The sequence below is a fragment of the Phalacrocorax carbo genome, chromosome 11, assembly GCF_963921805.1.
Source record: "Phalacrocorax carbo chromosome 11, bPhaCar2.1, whole genome shotgun sequence".
NCBI classification, from domain to species: domain Eukaryota; kingdom Metazoa; phylum Chordata; class Aves; order Suliformes; family Phalacrocoracidae; genus Phalacrocorax; species Phalacrocorax carbo.
In genome coordinates this window covers 17,146,053-17,167,641 of record NC_087523.1, presented here as the reverse complement: position 1 = coordinate 17,167,641, position 21,589 = coordinate 17,146,053, and the positions used below count along the sequence as shown (strand labels likewise).

The window sequence follows — 21,589 nt, the reverse complement described above, 5'->3', positions numbered from 1 at the left end:
AATTGTGTCAGAAGTACTAAATGTCATCTGTCGGTGTCTGAAACAGAAACACTCTTTTCAATTAGATGCAGAAGTAATACTGTACTGCAGCCTTTGAGAGTGTTTTGTTGTTGTGCAGGCCTCGTTTGGATGCTGGGTCCCACGGGTTCAGAGCTGTAGCATTCTTTATTTGCTGTGCTCTGCCTAAATATTGCCAAGTGGAGGCTTTTCCTTTGCCATGGTGTCCTTTTTGATTATTCCTTTAGTCCAGACCACCAGAAATTGTCCTGAATATGGAGCGCTGACATTTGCAATGAACAGCACCATTGCGTGTCTCGGGGAGCTTGCTCTGCTTTATCTTCACAAAGCGGTAACGGCCTTTGGGGCTCTGAGGGTGTTGGGAGCTGACAGCGCTGTACCTACTTGTCCTGTAAAGCAGATCAAGGCAGAGAAGCACCTTCAGCAAGATTTTCCTCTAATCACTTTTTCATCCCAAGGACGCTGGGGTGATTCAAACACCTGGAGTCTAAATCTTGACCATTTTATATAAACTAGTATTTAACGTGCAGTGCTTTCAGGCTTGGAATAATTTATTATAAAGTCTTTGTATTTTCCCTATATTTCTGATAGTTCTCAGTAAGAATTAGAGTAGGCAGTGGTGGTTTCTGTGGCATGGCGGAGCCCTAACAAAAGGTGTGTGAATCCTCCAAAGACAGGGAAGAAATAAAATTCTCCTCTCCAAGTGGCAACTCCTTACTTTCACTCTGCAATAATGCAGCAAGACAGCATGTTGTTCTTTTTGTTCTTTTAATCTTGTTTGTGGCAAGCACGCTTTGCTTCCTCCTGAGCAACAACAACAGCCCATTCTGCCCTAGGGGGGTCACTCTGTGTATGTGGGGGGGGGGGGGAAAGGCATCTGGTATCTTGGTGTGGCGCCAGCATTCACACTGGCTTCCCAGAGATGCTGTCTTTGTCTTTGTTCCAAGAAGATGCTAACTTTAAAATAGAGAGTACAGAAGGACTCTCAGCCATCTAGCACTCACTGATGCTTGTGGAAAAAGCTTTCACACAGACAACAGTAAAACCTCGCTCACCTTGTTGGTACCTCTTTATGTGTTTTAGATTTGACCTGAAAGATTGTTTTTGAATATAAATAGCTAGAAGGAAGATAGTTCTTGAGCACTTTTTCAATAAAAAGCTTATAAGCTTAATGTATTCTTCAGTTTTGAACAAGGTGATCCAAATCTACATTTAATGTACAGGCAGGATGACTAATCGCTGTGTTCATATGTTGTTTATGATGATGCTCTTTATATATAGCACCGTTCTGGATACAGAGACAGCACTTGGTGTGAGAAGACTGGTGACTTGCACTCTTTTGTGGTGGATCGGATAGAAAATGTTTATTTTCTTCTGCAGATTTGGTAATTGCTGACAACTTCCTGATGTGTGTCAAAACCAGTCTTAAAACATTTTTTATTTTTTTTTTTTTACCACCGCATCTGACCTCTGGATGCCTTGGACAAGCAGGCTTTGGATTTTTAGCCAGAGTAGCAGTGTACCTCATGGCTGTGTACTTAGCATGAATGCTCAGTTGCTGTGACTGGAAATCAGATTTTGCAGTACTTGTTTCCTGGCCTGTAGCAGATGTGAAGTGTGGTTTAACTGTGTTATAAAACCACAGGTGACTAGAAAAAGAGGCTACAGGAAATGACTTGCAGGCTGAATTCTGTGCAACAGTAAATGCCTCCTGTCAGCCAAGAGTGGTTTAACTTCTACCGTTTATTTTGTTCCATCTGGATCACACTTATATTTAGGGATGAGGAGAAGATTTGTTCTTAATGAGAGCCTACACTCCCGCCCACGCTTCCCGGGGAGAGTAGTGTTCAAACAGTCTTCCAACGGTGCAGTTCTAAGGCCGAGTATTAAAAATACACATCATATTTCTCCTTCCCCAGGAGGAGTCTGTCTGCCTGTGGTTCTCTCTTACACCTTTGCAGACTCTGTCCACCCATCTGTTCTTCACCAGGGCCACAGTGCTCTCGCTGCAGGTCAAATACTGCCGTGAGATACCCCAGTGCTGGGTTATTGTTCTGGTGAAAGCAGTTTGGGAGAGTTTAGGTGTGTCATCACAAAATTTGTGTGCCTGATGGTCTCCCTTTCTTCTGCTCTAGCTGTTTGTGGATTACTGGGCTTCAGAGCTGCATCCTCAGAAGGCAAAAACAGAATCTGCTGGGGAACTCAAGCGCCTTCCTGATGAATATGTTGTTTGGAGGCAAGGTGCTCAGGAATTAATAAAGCGCCATATTCAGTGAACATCTTGGCAGGAAGAGTCAGACTAATACACAAAATATGGCTAAGGGGAAACATATTTACACATCATAGGGTGGTAAATATGGTTAATGGCTGAAGTGTATTTGGAGCCTCATATTTGGAAAAAAAAAACACATCAGCAAAACAGTAACAGGGCAAGTAATCGTACTCTGACAGGCTGCTTAGTAAAATCCAGTTCTTGGGGGTTGTTTTCCTGGCCTAAAATACCAGTGCCATTAACAGAAGAGGGAAAACCTGTATACTTGTCCCTATAAACAGGCTTTCAAGATACAGGAAAACCCTCTGAACTATTGCCTTTTGGCTGTAATGTTTCTTGCAAACTGATGATGTCCCTAAAAGGCCAGAGAGGAATTTTCTGTATTTGACACTAAAATACATAGTTAAAAAAAACACCTTTGCTGCAGAGAGGGAAATACCTTTCTGGGAGGCTGCAGGGGGGGAACTTCCCAGTACATGTGAATACATGGGGATAGCACCAACTCTCTATTTTGCATGATGCCATTTCTGAGGTTGCGCCTCGGCATGTGGTTTATTACCGTCTGCTGTGCAGGTTTGGAGCCCAGAGTGCCGTGGCATACATTGGCCTTTGTGCAACGGCCAGGTGAACATTCCTGAGCCCTGCTCCAGAAGCAGGCGGCCTTGCTGGGTGTGGAGCGCAGCATGAGCTGGAGCTTGGCCCTTCTGCTTCCCAGGGCAGAAGGGGGATGCCTGGCTGGGGAGGCTGCGCTAGCGGCGTCACAGGAGAGAGCAGGGTGTGGGAGCAGCTCCTCATGAAGTTGTTTGGGTGGCTGGGCAGGAGCGGCCTGTGCCCCACAGCAGGCGGGTATGGGTACCTCCGCTCCCAAACCCCCATGCAGGCTCCCTTCTGACGGGGCTGTGTGCTTGTGAGCAGCTCAGTTCTGGACACTTTTTCTCAGCCTTTTTCTTTATTTTTCCTGTTCAGTTCCTAGCTTTGAAAGATATATCCTGAAGTTTGGATAGCGACACTCAAAGCTGGAGAAGACCTGCTACCTTGCATGGTCTGGCCACTTGCCCGTGCAAGCATCTTCCTTGCAGCTTCACTCCCTGACCCCTGATTTTCTGGTGCTAATGGCCATTTCATAGCTTTGGACAGACTCCTGTTTGCAGTCTGAGATTTTCAGCTTTGCAACAATACGGAAGATGTTACTGTGTTTGATAGCTCAAAGACTGTCTCCTCTGTTGTTTCTGTGTACGGCACTTGATCTTTGCAGAGGCAGTGTGTTTGGGTTGTTCCTTTACTAGGTGTAGGTATGGTTTTCCTGGCTGTTTCTAGCTAGTTTGTGTAATTGCAGCCGTGAATGTGAATTACATGTGAGTTACAATTCACATTAAGTGATTTGTAATAGGCTAATGGGAGGAGGCATCATTAATACATTTCTTTGCACAGGGGATTCTTTTTGTTTCCAGTAGAAGTCCAGATGAGTGTCTACATAATTTCTCAAGACACAAATGTTTTGCTGTCTCTTTATTTCAACAGCTGTGTTTGAGTATGTGTTTTGCACAGTTTAATATTATTCTGACAGGGCTACTTTCTAATGTTTGGCAAATGAAATGTTCTATTTGTGCTGTCTGGATTTGTTCTGGAGAAGAGGGAAGCACACTGACATGATATGCAGTATACGTGCAAATCTATGCTCGGACTGTGCAGTTGATTCTACCTGGGAGGTCTTAAGGGTTTATCTTGCCTAAAAATGACACAACTATCTCATTGTATTTCAGGGTGAAGGCTGTCGCACTGTCCCGCTTTCTGGACACGTAGGATTTGACAGTTTGCCTGACCAGCTGGTTAATAAGTCAGTTAATCATGGGTTTTGTTTCAACATCCTGTGTGTGGGTGAGTATTTCCATTTTTGGGAAGTTCTCTTGCTGAAAAGGGCTTTTCTGCAGCTGGATGTAGCTTGTAGGTGACAGAGTTAACAAGGTATCTTTGATTTAAATTTCCCCACTGTTCTATTTTCAGTAGCAAGATTTACTGGTGCCCTGGGAAATCCCTGCTGAGGTTATGCAGTATGGCTTTTTACCAGACAGTGAACCATAGAAATAAAATGCCTAAAATCCCAGGCTTTTATTACAATCTTTATTTTCCTAGTATGTTTCAATTTCATGTTTTTAGAAGAAAATAGGTACTCATGCTTGAGAACTTTGTTCTGAGGTCTTGTTTGGTTAGGTATTGAATTATTATTATAATTATTTTAACAAAAGACCAGTCGTGCACCTCATAAATCACTAAAAGCTATTTTTTTTCTCCTCCCTTCTGTGCATACTTGAATTAGAATAGTGTCTGGCCAGGCCTTAGCTGGTCAGACAATTATCCAAGCTGCCATGCGGTATGGATCTCAGCTGGGGCCTGGCGCTGTAGTAGGACTTGGTGTCTGTCCCTGCAGTGGCTGCCTGTCTCATAGGTCTTCCCCAGGGTTGGGATCCCAAACGGTCCCTCCTCAGAGGCACTTCTGGTTATCAGGAGTAGTATCTTGTATGGCTTTGGTAAAGTGTAGAAGGACGTTATTAATAGGGAATTAATAATAGTCTGATAGGATGGTTAGTTTGGTTTACTGATGCTGGTGCCCTGCCTCTGGGAATAGGAAGTTACTGTGTGGCCGTGGCTGCTTGGGCTAAGCCCTGTCTGCAGATGCTCCCAGCAGTGCCTGGCGTGAGAGAGGGGAGAGCTGCAGCTGTGGATACCTCCTGGGGACTCATCTTAGCTGGTGATCAGCTCTGCATCCGCACAAAGGTTGTCCCCTCTCATGAGGGTTCCATTCATGGTATGGACCTGGTGTTTGCTCACGACACGGTTAAGTCTGAGATGAGAGAATTAGAGTGAGGAGAGGGGAGCAGAGCCCTGTTAAATGGAGCTGAGAAGAAAAGTTTCCCTGACAATGGCATTTGTGTGAGATGATAAACTTTGCTGACAAGTGGAGGTCACTGTCAGGCTGAGTCGCTAGGTGATTTCCACAGTACGTGAATGTGATACGACCGTGAAACTCTTGTCCCAAAGATTGAAGTCTCAGTATTTCCTTTTGCATTAGTCGAGCTGCTGTGGTTTTTTTCTACAAGTTATAGGTACATCAGTGGATGTCCTATGTGGTTATATGTTCGCTTTGATGTGTGGAGAGAAGTGGAATGCCCCTGCTTTCCTTATTGCAGTACAGAGATGGAGAGATGGAAGAAATTAGTTGCTTGTTGATCTGAATAACAAGGACTCGCCAAGACTAATGCACATTAGTTACTAATGTCAGTTTTCTATGAATAGTAATAACACAGATGTGGTCAATCTTGAAATAAAAGAACTTTTCTAATGAAGATTATTAAATTTTTCTATAAAGGATCCACAAATCTTGATCTGAGGAGGCCAGGCTTTAAAATGTCTTTTAAGAGTTGTCTGGTGTTTCTGTTAATGTGTGATAATAAAGTTAAACACTTAAACATCCTGGAGTAAGAAAACAAAAAGTCAAGAGTCCACCTGTCATTTATTCTGTTGGGTCTCACTTATACAGCAGGAGGTCTGGGGTGAAAAATGGGAAGAACAGGGAGCAAATGAGGAGTGGAGCCAACAAAAAACCGAATAGGTGAACTGACCACTAAGCATGATAGAAGGGCACTTCATTGCCCCCCTTTTTTCAGCTGTGTGTGTGGCATCTGTTGGAGGAAAAATCCAATGGCAATTTTGCTCTATGCCATACTGGATCTGAGCCACCAGGTCCTCCAGCTCCCGGTGGAGGAGCCAAGGAAAGCTTCAGAAACGACTCTCAGCAGCACATCCAGAGTGGAGCAATTTTTAGCTCTTCTCATGCTGAAAGCTGTCTCCCCTTTGAGACTAGAGCCAAAGATAGAGTAAATGAGCAAACCTCTCACCAAAAAGTTAGGGGTTGTGGATGATTTCTCTGGTATTTTATTCCTCAGCCCAACCATTTTATTCCTAAAGCTTTCATGATAAAATGTTAGTTGCCTCTTAGTTCAGTGCAAAGGCTGGAGAATATTTAATGGCTGAGACCTTCTGTGATGATTGTATTTCTCAGTGAGATGGGGGAAAGAAAAAGGAAGAATAGGCTGACTTTTTTAATGTAAACTTTCTCAGTTTTGGCCAGGGTAGGTTATAGTTGCATTAGACTAGTATTCCATTATAAGCAGGAGTTTCCCCTATTCTCTCTCCCAGGATTTGCAGGGGATTTATTCTAAGCAGCCTCTTCAGTGCAATGAGAAACGGCTATTTTGTGGCAGAAATACCTTTTCTTTTCCCAGGGGCTGTACCACAACTGCTTGAGACCCCTCACTCCAAATGAGTGAGTCCCTTGGCATGCAGGAGCTCTCACCAGCTGGGGAAGGGAGGGATATGCCCAGGTTTCCTCATGCAGAGCTGCCATCTGCTTTCCAGCAGGCAGCTTTCTGTGGGATGATGAGCTGTACAGCCTGGAAGCTGCCCAGTGGTTGTTTTTGTGGTCACTGGTGCAACCAGCTGAGGAGAGAATAGGGTTTCTCCAACCGAAAAGTCATCGGTCTCCTCAGCCCTCTCCTGCCCCCTTGCCACTGGTCCCCTGGGGCGGACACTGGCAGCTGAGAGCTAGGGAGCCCTCTGAGGTGCTTCAGCATCTTTTGTGAGCTTCTTGCCCCCACAGCCCAGCCTTTACCTTGTGATGGGTGAATCGCGCGGTGTTTCTGTATGCCTGTCAGATGAAAAGAACTATTTTTTTCTCTCTCTGTGAGAGATGGTTTTATCAGGCTGAGCTGCCTCAGGGCTTGTCTCAACAAACCTGCTACATTGGATTAGCTCTCATTTCTTCACATGAAAGGGCTGTGCATCCATATACATTTTATTTAAGATTGAATTATTTGATATCTGGAGCCACGGTTCTTAACCTTGTGAATGACAGGTGTTGCACTCTCATGAAAGGGCATCTTGTGAAAGCTGCTCCGTGGCTTTGAACAGGGAAATACTCCAAGGTTCCTCTGTCCTCCTACAGAGTCGACTGAGGATGATACGACTGGGGCCTCTTAAATCCTGAGTGATGTGGAGAAGGGGGCCAGTGAGCAGTTGTTTGTTGTTTCCCTTGACATGTACTAGGGAAAAGCAAATTAAATAGCCAGGCACAAAAAAGGAGGTACAGTTTTTGTGGTGTGTAATTCAGATTACTGCTCCAGGGTGTGTAGGAAGCCAAAATTTCTGTGGAAGGAAGAAGCCATGAAGGTGCATTCAGCACAAAGCTACACATTCTGGTTTGGGAAGCTGGGAGCTTTCCAAAGGAAGCAGTATTTGCTGTGGGTGCAGCTTCTGTTCCTCTACCTTAGCTGCTGGCCAGTGTCAGAGACAGGTATGGGTAGCACCTCACCTCCACCTCTCATCTCATCTCCATCTCACACAGAATAGCTGGTGTCGGGCAGCTCTCGCGTTGCTTGCCTGCACAGTGTGGCGTGTTGCTTTGCAGTACCGATGGCAGGATCACTCACTCCTCCCAGCCCCAGTGCTTGCTGACTTTTGGCACGGTCTCTGCCTGGTCACCAGCTGGAGAGCCCCAGAGTGTGTGAGCGATGTCCAGCCCACGCAACAAAGGGAGCGCAGGCTGGTCCCAGGGCAGAGGGTCTCTGTGGAGTAGCTGAAGGGAGGAGAGTGGCACTTGTCCCACCTGTGTTTTTGCAAGTGGTGCCACTGCTCTGTCAATGAGGGATTTGATGAACCGTTTCGACTGAGCACTGAAGTCACCATGTGCATGTGCAGTCAGAGCAGGGAGCATGCTTCAGGAGACTGAGAGGAGGTGCAGGTTGCCTGGCACAGCATCTCTAGCCTGGCAGGCTCTTGGGTGTTAGGAGTGGATGGTGCTTTCCTGGTACTGGTGTAGTGTTGCTGTGTGTCCAGAGCCTGACTGGTGTGGTGTCTCTGGCCATTTTTTTTTTTTTTAATGTCTCTGAAAATCATCAAAACTTAACAGCAGAAATCCATCCCATGATGAAAGGCACAATCCTACAGCTTTTCAGTAGCTTTCAGAGCTTCCTGATGCAGAACTCTAACAGTAAAGGTCACCCTCCCTGCCCTGTCCTCCCTACAGTGCTTTGTCAGCCCTGCTTTGGGAGAGCAGACCACTGCCAAATTGCATAATCCTGAAGTACAGTTTTGGAGATCAAATCACATGTGTGTCTATAAGCCTGACATCAGGAAATAATCTCCCTGCCAAGGACGCCTCTCACTCAGTTTGTATACAGCGCTGCTTTTTCCATGGTAATTCTGCCTCCCTTAATCCCCATTCATTGTTTCTGCTTTTTGGAGAAGATTCCAGTGCTGTCGGCTGGAATGAGCACAGACTACTTGTCCTTTTCATCAGACCATCTGTTCCATCTGGACTCCTGTCCTTACAAGAAGCAGTTGGCACCACTTACATCTTCCAGCCAGCAGAAAGTTGCCTCTGTGTCAGGCAGAAACTCCCAGGAGATTCAGCAGTCCTCCCTTCTGTCATTTTGCCCTTCAGGGTAGCACTGCTCTCTAGCTCTGGTCGTATTTAACACAGCGAAGCACTTTGTTACAAAATTGAAAATACATTAATATCTTGTGTTACTCTGTCAATGTTAATGTCGTGTTTCCTTTAGCTGAGACAGTCATTCCTCTCTCCTCCATCCTCTTCCCTGGCAGGCTTTAATGCTGTGCTGTGTCAGTGGGGTTACAGTGTGGGGATGGGCGTATCTCTTGGCTGAATGTCATGTCTGGCATGGAGACTTCATGTTTGAGGTGCCAAAATGGCTGGGTGTTTTATGTTTTAAACACAAAGTTGTAGGTGTTTCAATGGGCAGCTCCCACCTATGGAAAAATGCCTTACAAGTTCAGATCTTCCCCTTCCAAAAAGAAAATCTCAGTGTGTGAATTTGAAGTTGCCTTTGCTGGCCCTGTGTAGCTAGCATGAGATGGAGTATAAAAACATGTTCTGTCTTAAAAATTTGCCTTCATCTCTTATGCACTTCTGGCCCCTCTGACAGTTAAAGTCACTCCTGCTGGAAACAACCCATTAAATTGATTTAAAGAAGGCAATGATTAGCAGGTTCAGGATGTGTTTAAAAATAGTCTTGGCCTCAGGTGAACACCTTTTGCCCTAAAGGAGGAGGGAGGCAGAAACAAGAGGTGGCTTACAGGGTTTTTTGTCTGCCTGGAAGACTGCATGATTTACACGTGCCCTTGTGTATCCACAGTGGAGAGCAGCTCCCTGTCCTCGTCACTGCTGCTGCTCCCCTGTCACCCTGTCCTGCAGCCCTGGAGGCTCGAGGCATGTCGTGCTGGATCCGACCCTGCTCTGGGGCCCGCCAGGCTGTGGGACGGAGTGTGCGGGATGGTGGCACAGGACGGGGTTTGCAGGCTGGTGTGTGGGCAGTGCTCCTGCACCCCAGGGCTGATGAGCTTCTCTGTCCTGAGATGCCCCCTCAGGGGTCCTGGCATTCGCAGGCAAGCAGCCAACTCCCTGCTCTGTCCCACCCATCCCTTGGCAGGGGCTCTGGAAACACTGCAGCCTTCTCAGGCTGTTTAGATTTTTGTCTTTTTTTTTTTCTTTTTTTTTTAATCCTGCTGTTTTCCTGGAATCCCTGAGAAAGGCCTGGCAGGTCGTGCAGGCTGTCTGCTCTTAACTCTCAAAATCCCCATCCAAACTGTGGCGATGCTCTGGCCTACTGTGCCTGTTGCACCTGCTCCCCATTTGGGGCAAATGGTACCCCAAAAACCTGGACTAAGAGATTCCAAGTCAATGAAAGGCTTGCTGTGATGAGCCATGAGTCTTCTGGGTGGTCCAGCTTGTTCCTCCAGTGACAGAGATAACCTTGTGCTTTGCTTGTCCCCCTCCGTTCCTCCTGCCAGTGCACGCCAGTCGGCGTACAGCTGATGCATGAACATAGCACAAGGGATTGCAGCAACACCAGCTCCTAGTGCTGACTCCCTCTTCTTCCCTTTGGATTGCAAACAAGATTGGTGTGAAGAGCAACTGGATTTGTGGCTGTTCTGGCCGTAGCTGGTATCAAGGCATCAATCTGTGATGGAGCACAAGCTTTTAGCTGGCTCCCAGGGAGCTCTGCAGCTCAAGGTGTACATTGACTTTCAAACGTTAATGAATCTTGCTGCCTCTGGAAAGATACTTGATATACGATCCTGGCAATCAGAGACTGCTCAGTTCCCAGAGCAGTGGATGTTTGCCCTGCCCTGGAGTGAGAGAAGTTCCTTCTGGGGCCAAGAGAGGAATTTGCCTCCTTCAGGGGTGAGGCTCAGAGATTTGGACGGGGGAGGATGGGGAGGAGTTTCCCCTTGTTGAATTGGTCATTTCAGGCAAGTTTGGATCTGTTGCAGTGCTCTAAGCCTACAAAAATAAGCTCTTTTCTTCTGAGCAATGTAGGAAAATGGTGAAGTTGTCTTGGTTGGAAGCTGAGGGCTCGGGGAGGGAGGGGAAGGCTGCTTCAGCCAGACACAGTCTCCCTGCAGGCCCGCAGCAGGCTGGAGGAGCAGCCTTTGCAGTGGGTCAGGTTCGGCTGGCTCCTGAATTTTCAGCAAAAGCCAGTTGGGCAGCTCAGAAATCACTGTTTCCCCAAAACACAACAGCCCTCAGAGGGCAGCAAACCAGGCTGCTTATGGGCTTAGCACAAAGTCGGATCCTTTTGAGCTTGGAAAGCTGGCTCTGTTGTCCGAGCGTGGTAAGGGAGGCTGTCCTGTGGAACGAGTACACAGAGGGGTTTGTTTCGTTCTTCCTGGGATGTATCTAGAACAAATTTAATCTGGTCTCTGGGATTTGTCCCTTCCTTCCAGACAAGGAAATAGTTCCCTGTTGATAAGATGTTGATAGATGGAATCCAAATGCTGCAGAAATTTTGGAAGCAGATTTTGGAGTATTTATATAGCTTGTGTAGCCCCTAAATTATAGGAACCAGATATTACAGAAAATGTCCCCTCCCAGTCTAGCAGGCTGATCCCCCGACTCAATATATTGTGCACAACTTGCTGTAGGACTGGAACCAATTCTCAGTGTTTCTGCACGGAAGAAGGCTATTTGAGTGGCTGCATATTAAAGTCATATTGATCTGGAGCATCTTTTTTTGGAAATGGCAATAAGCCCTGAAAACAGCACCTTCTGTATGTAGTTGTGGGTTTATGCAGTATCTGAAAGATGTTTTCCCCTTCACCTTTTCACCTCTTTCTTTTCATCTCTATTTTCTAACGATATTAATGGCCATTAGACTGTGAAATGTAATTTGCCTGGAATACAGACCTCCCATTGTACATGGCTTTCTGCTTGCCAGACGATCCCTCTGGAGCGTGAGATCTGCTTTCATCTGCTACAATTTCACCCCTGTTAACGTTTGGAAGCTGAAAGGCCAAGCCATATTAATATTCAACAGAACATTTCAACTCTCTTTTTCTCCAACAGGGGAAACTGGCCTTGGTAAGTCCACCCTCATGGACACACTTTTCAACACCAAGTTTGAAGGTGATCCAGCATCTCACTCACAGCCCGGAGTCCAGCTGAAATCCAGTACCTACGACCTGCAGGAGAGCAATGTCAACCTCAAACTGACTATTGTGAGCACAGTGGGCTTTGGAGACCAGATCAACAAAGAGGACAGGTGAGTGAAGGGGGAGAGAGGCTGTAGCGTGACCTAGTTTTCTCATGCAGGGTCTCTCCCTGTGCCCTAGTTGGGCCAGACAGCGCTGTAAAGTTTCCCTCCTTCCTTCTGATGGGTTGTCCTTGTCATTTCTTTGGTATGGGAGAGGTAGAAGACATGGCAGAGGCTGTGGTGCGCCAGCTATTAAAGCAGCTTTTCTCATGCTGTCAGAGCAATTTCTGCCCTGCTGGCAGCCTTCTGCCCAAATCCATCTGGTGGGGAGAGCAGAGAGCTCCAGGGTATCTGTGCTTGTTTCTTTGTGCTGTGCTGACCGCAAGCTGCCGACCAAACCACAAGCGTGGTCTAGTGACCGCTTGGCTTAACAGCCACTTCTGGCAGGGCTCTTCCTTGTTGCCAAAGGAAGCACGATAAATATGCAGTGAGAAACACTGGGGAAGTACCTCCAGCAGCTCACGTCCCAGCGTGGCTGAGGCATGGCAGTTAAGGGGCGTGTGATTCCACCAGACTGTCTCCAAGGTGCATTCATTGCAGATGGAATTTGCTTTGTTGCGGGACTGTTAGATTTTTTTAGTTTTGTTTAAGATGCACTGGTGTCCTTTACCTTGTGAGCCTGACAGGCTCTGTATTTCAGATGTCCTTGCAAGGGAGTTGTAGGGATTTCCTGCCCCAGAGCACTGGGCAAAGGCAGTACTGAATGGAAATGTGTCTTCTACCTGCAGGACTCTGGGCTGTGAGCAGCAAGCCATTCACTCCCTGAGTGCAAGCAAGGGTTACACACCGCTGCAAATGAGTCTACATTATCCTTCCTTTTAGAAGTCTCTCACCCTCACATTTCAAAGTATGAGTCCACTTTCCCTGGAGAGGATGGTGTGTCTCTTGTCCTCTGCTGAATCTCCAGTACTGTGTTTTGTAAAACAGGCTGCGACAGTCTGCTGTAGGACCACATCTCCTTGTCAGCAGTGCAACTTCTAAATATCTTACAGGTGGGGAGGAAGGGAGATTGAGAGAATTGGTCTTGGGAAGTGAAATCTAACAAGCAACTTGTTTCTTAAAGGCAAAAAAGGAGCACTGTCTGTTTACTCTCTGTGAGATGTATAACTTTTTTTTTTTCCTTTCACCAAAGCTATAAGCCCATCGTTGAGTTCATTGACGCTCAGTTTGAAGCCTACTTGCAAGAAGAACTGAAGATAAAAAGGGTCTTGCACAACTACCACGACACCCGGATCCACGCTTGCTTGTACTTCATTGCTCCGACAGGCCACTCGCTGAAATCCCTGGACTTGGTGACAATGAAGAAGCTTGACAGCAAGGTAGGCGCATTTAACTCTTACTGGACAGGTTCACCATGTGCGTGGTGGAAAGGATGCTGTTTTTCCAGGTCACGTCTCCCCACCTTGAATAGCCCTTATGCTAGTGGAGATGACTGGGTTGACAGATAAACCCTGTAGATTTATTGAGAACTTTTTACATTTTTCTAAGTTGTATTGCAGACTTGGAAAAACTCCCTGGAGCGAAGCTGAGGACTTCTTACCTCTCTGTTCCTTTCCAGGTGAACATCATTCCCATCATTGCCAAATCTGATGCCATTTCCAAAAGTGAGCTGACCAAATTTAAAATTAAAATCACAAGTGAACTGGTCAGTAACGGGGTTCAGATCTACCAGTTCCCAACAGATGATGAATCAGTGGCGGAGATAAATGGGACAATGAATGTAAGTGACTCGGCGCTTCCTCCTCTCCCAGAACAGCACTGTCACTGTAGGGGTTGGTGGCCCATATTGGGGTGCTTCTTAAATCCACTTTCCCTTTTATTTTGTGTCTTAAAACCAGAGGATTTCACAGGGATCCTGTCCTTGTAGTGTCATCCTAGGCTAGCAGAGCCTTGTGGTAGGCTACTGCCTTTCTGATGGGCTTTTCCAGTCAGAAAACAGATGGTCTTTTAACCCCTTCATTGTCCTAATGCATAACTGTGAGGGTTTTGTAGGAAATCAGACAGATGGTGAGGCCTCGCTGTGCAGGGCAAGGACACTCCTGGGTTATGAATTAGTCAGATGGGTATTATCTGTCTGGTGTGAGGGGCAGCATGCCTACATATGTGCACCTCTTCTCCTTGCCATCCATTTTTGGCACCCATTTTGCTCTCCTGGGCTGGTGTTTCCTGCGAAGCTTTGCCTCCATAGATGTCTCCTCTTGCCTGTGGCTGTCCTTGCAGCAGAGCCCCTTCAGCTGGCCAGCTCTGGGACTCCTGTCTGCACTGAGTTGCTGTTTTATTATTGATCAGGTAACTTAGCTGGGTCCTTGGTCTGGTTTGGCCTTTTGGCTCTGGTGCTGTTGGCCAGAACAGATGGACAGGGGGACACTACGAGGCTTGTTAGAGCAGTGGCTTCTGTTGAGCTACATCAAAGTGCTGGTGTGAGAAATAAAACACAAGGGTGGGACCAGGGACCCATCCAGCCCAGTGGCCCTTCTCTTCCCTAAACATCTGCTTTTGGTCACTTTTGGAGTATATAAGAAGAGAGGGAATGTGTACAGTGCTTCACTTCCCCCCATTACTTCCCTAGCCTCTAATGACATTTGGCTCAAGGTTTCTCTAGATTTCTGTTCCACGCATTGCCTGATGCCCTGCCCAGTGCATTCCCAGGATCCTGTGGCAAGGAGTTAGACAGCTTAACCAGCAATGTGTGAAAAACAGTACACCAATTGGACCAAGCATGTCTCGAGGTGCCTGCAGGTGCTTGTTCTGGCTCTGGCATTCCCAGCATTGTGGGTGCCTGTCTGTGGCCCCCTGAAGATAGAGCAAGTTGTCCCTTGGCTCCTCTGGCAGCGCATCCTGACCATGCTCCACCCTCCAGAAGGCTTTTTACAGGAAAGCAAATAGGGGAGGTTGCTTGCTTAACTGCTGTTGAGGAAGTACAGGTCTAGCTGATGTGCTTTTGTGTCATCTCTTGATCTAACATTAATAGTTGTAGAGTGTTGTGGAGAGGCCTGAAAGAAACATGGTTTGTCATACCGTAAGAGCTGTCAGGGGTGGTTTCCTGGTCAGAATAGTTTTGTAATGGCATCTTTCTCAGTGCTTAGCACTCTCACTGCTCAGGACTACCATTATTCCTGGAAACGAAGATGCAACATCACTCCATCCTCAAGGAACCAGAGGTGTTATGACAAAGGGAGAAGTCCTCTCCCCTTGGCCCTTCTGAGGGCGGAGGTCAACCTCTGCTCATCTTCCCTTTCAGCCATTTACATGCCTCCTGGGAGGTAATCTGAGGCTGTCTCAGGTCATAGATGTTCTGAGTTGTGTCAGCCGCTGCACAGAGAGATCAGCTCTTTAAATCCTCCATTAAACGGATATAAATCATAATTACCAGGTTTATGGGGACTAAGCAGGCCAGAATCTGAATCTGATCAAGGCAGTTTTGCAGACCTGGAAAACTTGTATCCAAAGACTGATTTTATTAGCAATGTAAGACAAATCTGCTTATGCTTCAGGTCAGGAGATGAGCTTGTGGAGGGACTGAGACCAGTAAAAAAGCCAGGAGGGGTTGATTTAGGTTTAGACTTAAATTTTAGTCATGTTTAAAATTGAGGAATGGGAACCTTTGATTTAAATCAGTTGCCTTAACCTTTGTGTTTGTACCTCTCTACAGAAAGCTTCACTGTCTTTGCCTGTTACAGATCAACATCTTTGAAAGGTTATAAATGCAGTCTTCATCCTTAAGTAGTGCTTCTTGCTAACCAGCAACTTCCCTGGATCAGTTACTTTTTTTTTTCTTTTTTAATTCCAGAGAAAATTTGGACTGGTCTTTTGATTACTTAATGTTTTGCTTATAACCTGCAATAGCTGTCTTTTGCATGAAAAGTAAAATTAGGCTTTAAAATATGCAAACTTCCTATTTCATATGCATTTTATTTTATTATATCCACTTGTGCTGGACGCATTAGGAACTTTTTTTCAGAGTATTTTGCATTCCAAATTGGCTTACTAAACATAGAATCATTGAATGTCCTGAGTTGGAAGGGACCCACAACGATCATCAAGTCCAACAGAGAAAATATTGCTTGATCTGGCAGAAGTTGATTAACTGAAGAATTTAAAATCTGTGCCATCATGATCAGAAACAAAAGCATTTAACTATGAGCAAAGGCATCAAGTGAAGTATTTAGAAAATAAGCAGATTGAACAAATCTTCAGAACAAGATGCCTGATTTTCCATGAAACTGATTTGGTCTTTTTGAGAATCCCACCCAGCATATATTCACAAGTTCAGAGAAAACACTGTCCAAAATTCCTTAGGTCTCTTCCCATCTGGATTTTATTCTTAAATCAGATAAGAAAAACAAGCTCTCCTATTCTTTCAACTCCCTACTGGCTTTTCCATTTTTAATTAATTAGTCTAATTACGGAAGAAAATATTCTCCCTGTACCTGCTAGTTAAATGAACCCCCGTGCAACTATATGAGCTGTCTCACATGGTGGGAGCTGGAACTTACTTGCTGATGGAAGAAGGAAATCACCAGCACTTTGTCCCTCATAAAGACAGCAGCCGAACAGTTGGTACCAGCGGAAGAAGCAACTCTGTTCTTGAGGGTAACCAGGCCCACAGACAGCTGAGGTTCAGGCTGTGCCTGTGTGGCTGTAGCATGGTGTTTCTGCCACTGTCTCAGGTTGCTCATCTTGCTCCCATCACTTGCTTTGTCCCTTGGAAATCCCCTTACTTCACTCTCCCAGAGATCTGGATATGAAACAAACAAAAAGCATTTACAGCTGTGGGAGAAGCTAGCCATGGGATGCTCCTCATGGACAGTCTGAAAAAGCCACCAGGGAGGTCCAGAAGCTCTCACCCAGGAGTGGCAGGATGTGAAGAGGAGAGAGGTGGGCAGCTCTGGTGGGCTTTGGAGGAGCGAGACACCAGTGGGGAGCACACTGCACTAGCAAACATTTGCCTGATCCTATGTCCTGGAGAGGGAGCAGCTGGCCTGAAATCTCAGGCACCACAGAACTGTGATGGCTTTTCCTTTGGAAGTAGCACTGTGTACACCTGCAGAGGAGGCTGTAGCCTTTGTGGGGTTTAGTACCTGGGGCGTTTCAGAGTTTCCAGCAGTTGAACACAGATACAGATGAGTTCTAGCACATCCCATGACGAGGAGCCTGACCTGCAGCAGGTGAAGAGCCCATCCAGTGCCTGGCAGTAGCCAGCATGTCCCTGCAGTGTGATGTCTCCGGTTCCTCCCAGAGCAGCTGAAGGTGCTGTGTGGCCCTTTCTCAGACCCCAGGTCTCTCCCCTGTCAGGCTGCCTGACAGTGGCTGCACAGCGGGATGCTGCGGGACATGCAAGGCCTGTTTGCAGCTGGTGGCGAGGCAGAGGTCTGCTCCACAGGGACCACTGACGGTTCTTGACTCCACGTGCAGAAGTGTTTGTGGATAGTCCTGCTGCTTGTGTGTGGTCTGTCTTGAAGGCAGGAAAAACTACAGATTGTAGAAATGACACAACAAATTACTCTGTTGAAAGCTGGCTAGGGGTGTTTCCCTAATGTTGCAGTACGGAGGCCGCTCAGTTGAGACAGTTTTGTTTCCTTCCCATCCAGTGTTTTGTATCCCCTGCCCTTTGCGATTAGACAGCCTTCTGCTGAAAATCAGATTCCTTCAGCCTGGGACACCAGTTTCCTCCTCCTGCTGCTTGGCCTCTCCTGCAGGGAGCCTACTCTGTGCAGAGCAGGCAGAGCTCTGTCCTGGCTGGTGTCTCTCCAGGTGCTAGCGCATCAGTGTGATTGCAAAGGTAACTCGGCATGGAGAGTGACCAGGAGGCCCTGGTGCACAGAGCCTCTGCGTGGCCCAGGATGGCCCCATCAGACTGACCATCAGCCTCACTTACTCTCCAAGTGTCCCATGCAAGAGCTGAGGGGCCAAGGGATAAAAGCTGAAGAGCCCTTCTTTGTGAGTGCTTGCAGGCAGTTTTGCTGTATTTGCAGTTTGACTCTATGAGCCACGCTCTGAAAGCAGAAAACATCATCTCTGAAATCTTCTGCTTGTACCAGCTGTCATGGGCTTGTCCAAGTTTTCAGATAACCTGTGGAATTAAAACTTCATTACCTGCTCTTGAGGGCAATCCAGGGTCACCGATCTTCCACATAATTGGCTTCCTGGGGCTCTTTAAATTGCCCAGAACTCAGTGCACTTTAAAATCTCTAGCTAACAAATGTCACTGCACAAAACTCAGCAGAAGGGGTGGGTGCAGGGATCTGGCAACTTTATTTTTAAGTGCTGAAACCTTGCACTTGACTTCTTTGCAGCTTGGCAGAATGCTATATAGTTCCCAGGAGAAAGCAGAGGTGGGGAGAGATCTTGCTTATTGCACAACAGATAAATGCAGCAAAGTATTATAGCAGCATCTGGGGGATTTGCTTGGCTGCCTGAGTCTGGGGAATGGGAGGAGTATAAGGTGAGGTCTTCTGAGCCTAGAGAGGTGTTGGGAGTGTTTCTGTTCCAACACTGCTGAGCTTGCACTGGGCAATTCTCTTAGTCCCTCTGCAGAAGGCAAAAAGTATTTTCTTTACCAAGAAGTGACTATTTTTTATTTCTGAGTTTTTGAAAAGCAAACCCCTCTTTTTCTTAGTCTTCAGGTACTTGTAACAGCTGTGCTCTGTGGCATGTGCATCTCGGCTTGAAGAGTGTAACACGGCACAGCTGAGCTAGTGGTACAGCTCTGCTCTGCTATCCCCAGGATCCCTCCTCATGGGTGCAATCCCTGAATCTGGCCTCCTTTGTCCAGCTATCTAGCAGTGGCTGCATGTAGTATTGATGTAATGAGGATCTTATAAAGCCATTGGCACTCCTTTGGATTTCTCAGAGCCAGTTTTGATAAAGGATTTGGGAGAGGGGGTGTGTACTGAGGGTGAGCCCCAAAACAACTGCAGGAAGCGTGAGGCACTATGGATGTTAGTACGGGGCAGGCTCAGCACAGCCCCAGGGAATGCAGAGTCTTTCCCAGCTCAGCCTGGGGCAGATCTCCCGGCACACGTGGACACAGAGGCTGACCCAATGCAGGCACGTGTTCAGCCCTTCCTCACCAGGGATGAAGCAAGCAGGGAGGAAAGAGCTGTTACTCTGGGGGTGAAGGAGGGACTTCAATCTCAAGATCTGATAGAGCGAGTTGTCTTGTGCTTCAGTGTGAGCTGTGGGAGTGGGGGGGGATAAAATCAAGAAGGCTCCAAGACCTCTTTTATTGCTTCTATGCTTGTGCAGATGTTCTCCTCAGCCACGGCAAAACCCTGGGACAGCACCGCAGTCAGAGCCGCGCAGCATGTTGTTCGAGCTGTCATTCTGATGCTAGTCTTGCACTGGCTCATCTCACCTGAGACCCTGTGGCTGGGAGGATCAGCCAGGTAGAGGATATAGAGTGGTAGCACTAACAAGGTTTCCAAAAAGGACCCTCCCTTCTCCCCCCTTGCCTTGGGCTAGTGGACAGTGACTAGACTCCCTGAGATTAGTGTGTGCATAATGACTGTGTTGCTCAGTGGCTGTGCTAACCTCTGTGTGCTAGCAAGTCAACCAGAGTTGAGAAGGACTAACATGGGTATCATTAAATGTGTTGCAGGCCCACTTGCCATTTGCAGTGATTGGGAGCACGGAGGAGCTGAAAATAGGAAACAAAATGATGAAAGCTCGTCAGTATCCCTGGGGCACAGTGCAGGGTGAGTTGAGCCCTGGGGTTTTTATGGCATGAATAGTGACAATTCTGCCAGGAGTCAGTGGGCTCATAAGAGGAAAAAGGGCCTGCTGGACTTTAATATCTCTCTGGGGATTATCCTTTGTTGAATCCTTGTGTCAGGCCTATAGTGACAGTTTCTTCTGCTCAGAAGGGCTGTTAAACATGTTGGAGGCGTAGACAGGTGGGGAATGTGGGAAGAAACCTTTTCTTCTGCTCCCATCTTACTCCTTATCATGTCTTCTTACAGTGGAGAATGAAGCTCACTGCGACTTTGTGAAGCTGCGGGAGATGCTGATCCGCGTGAACATGGAAGACCTTCGTGAACAGACCCACACACGCCACTATGAGCTGTACCGGCGATGTAAACTGGAAGAGATGGGTTTCAAAGACACCGATCCAGACAGCAAACCCTTCAGGTGGGATCCCTGGAGGAGATAGGAGAGCTTGAGAGAGGCATTGTTGGTCACGCTGCGTGTGTGTGTGTGTATGTGTGTGTCCTTGAGAGAGCATGTAAAGAACCAGTGCAGCAACAAAACCTGCCAGGTCAGATAAATCCAGACTTCAGCAAAGGTGCTGGCTGAGTGAGAGAAGGTGAAAACCAGTCTGCGCAGGATTGACTGTGGAACTGCAAATATAGGAGTAGAAATGTCTGTGCTGCAGAGATACAGCAGTGTCCCTCTGAACCAGTGTTTGTTGCCAGCTGGTCTCTTTGAATTGCCCAACATTTAACGTACAGAAAAGTGCAATAGCTTACAGACCCCAGAAACGGTTGGATAAAGAAGACTTGGGCACACGTGAGTGGGTGAGGGACAAATGGGCTGTGGGCAAGCAATATTCATGGTGAGGGCCTGATGTCAGAGGCTCAGGGGAAGCAGAGTTTGTCCCAAGTCATGTGACTAAATTTTCCTGTCTTTTTAGCTTACAAGAAACTTACGAAGCCAAAAGAAATGAGTTTCTGGGGGAACTGCAGAAAAAGGAAGAGGCAATGAGGCAAATGTTTGTCCAGAGGGTCAAGGAAAAAGAAGCGGAGCTGAAGGAGGCTGAAAAAGAGGTGAAGACTGCAGTACTTTTCTCTTCATGGTTGTGAGTGATAGATCCACTCCCAAGCAGGTAGCTGTTGCCAAAGCACTTCCTGCAGAGTGTGATTTAGGACTTTCTTATCAAGAAGTCTAAAGTTGAATTTGGGGTCACAGGGACATGAAGGTGTTCATCCTGTAGGACAAAACTAGACCACAGTCCTTGTAGCATACAACTTAACTGCACCGCGGAAGTGCCATAGTCTTGATTCTGATGGAGAGTTGCAGTGTGGCAGAACTCAAGGAGAGCAACAGCCCCTGATATAAGCTTGTTGTGTAAAAAATATACCCATCCAAGTTCCTTAGCATTGTGAAAAATCCATTAATTTACTGACATTTAAAGAGGAATAAGGCAGAGACCCCTGGAAATGGATTAAAATTTTTTTACAGTTATACTCTCCCAGTCCTGTTCTATGCAATGGTGTGTCACTGGAACACTGCCTAGTCTGTAAGCTGTTGTGGAAGGAGACTGTTCCCTGCCCTTTGTCTACGCAGTGCAGCTCAAGGAGCTAGAACTGATGTAAAGACCGATGGAGGCTTGCAGGCTCAGACCTCATGGGATCCTTCCATCTTCCTCTTTTCCTGGGAACAGAGTATTTGGTAGTGCTGGGTCCTGCTCACCTCTCTCCTTTCCCTCTAGCTGCACGAAAAGTTTGATCGCCTGAAGAAGCTACATCAGGATGAAAAAAAGAAGCTAGAGGATAAGAAGAAGTCTCTGGATGATGAAGTAAACGCGTTTAAACAAAGGAAGACAGCAGCTGAATTGCTCCAATCTCAGGCTCAGCAGGCTGGAGGATCGCAAACTCTTAAAAGAGATAAGGAAAGAAAAAAGTAAGTTGCTAACCCAGTGGTATTTGTTTTTGGTAATGGCTCTCTTTTACTATTTTTCTGGGTGCTCACA

General features: G+C 46.8%; 1 protein-coding gene across 7 annotated transcripts in view; it reads left to right on the top strand.

Annotated features, from left to right (window-relative positions):
* The window catches only part of SEPTIN6 (septin 6), a 31,857-nt gene that overhangs the window by 2,739 nt on the left and 7,529 nt on the right, over nucleotides 1-21,589 (top strand). For all 7 annotated transcript variants that reach the window (XM_064463263.1, XM_064463260.1, XM_064463261.1 and 4 more), the window contains exons 2-9: nucleotides 4,054-4,168; nucleotides 11,712-11,907; nucleotides 13,031-13,217; nucleotides 13,457-13,618; nucleotides 19,499-19,595; nucleotides 19,860-20,028; nucleotides 20,531-20,663; nucleotides 21,329-21,519. In XM_064463263.1, the coding sequence (XP_064319333.1) occupies nucleotides 4,054-4,168; nucleotides 11,712-11,907; nucleotides 13,031-13,217; nucleotides 13,457-13,618; nucleotides 19,499-19,595; nucleotides 19,860-20,028; nucleotides 20,531-20,663; nucleotides 21,329-21,519 (1,250 nt within the window). The remainder of the gene's footprint in view (nucleotides 1-4,053; nucleotides 4,169-11,711; nucleotides 11,908-13,030; nucleotides 13,218-13,456; nucleotides 13,619-19,498; nucleotides 19,596-19,859; nucleotides 20,029-20,530; nucleotides 20,664-21,328; nucleotides 21,520-21,589) is intronic.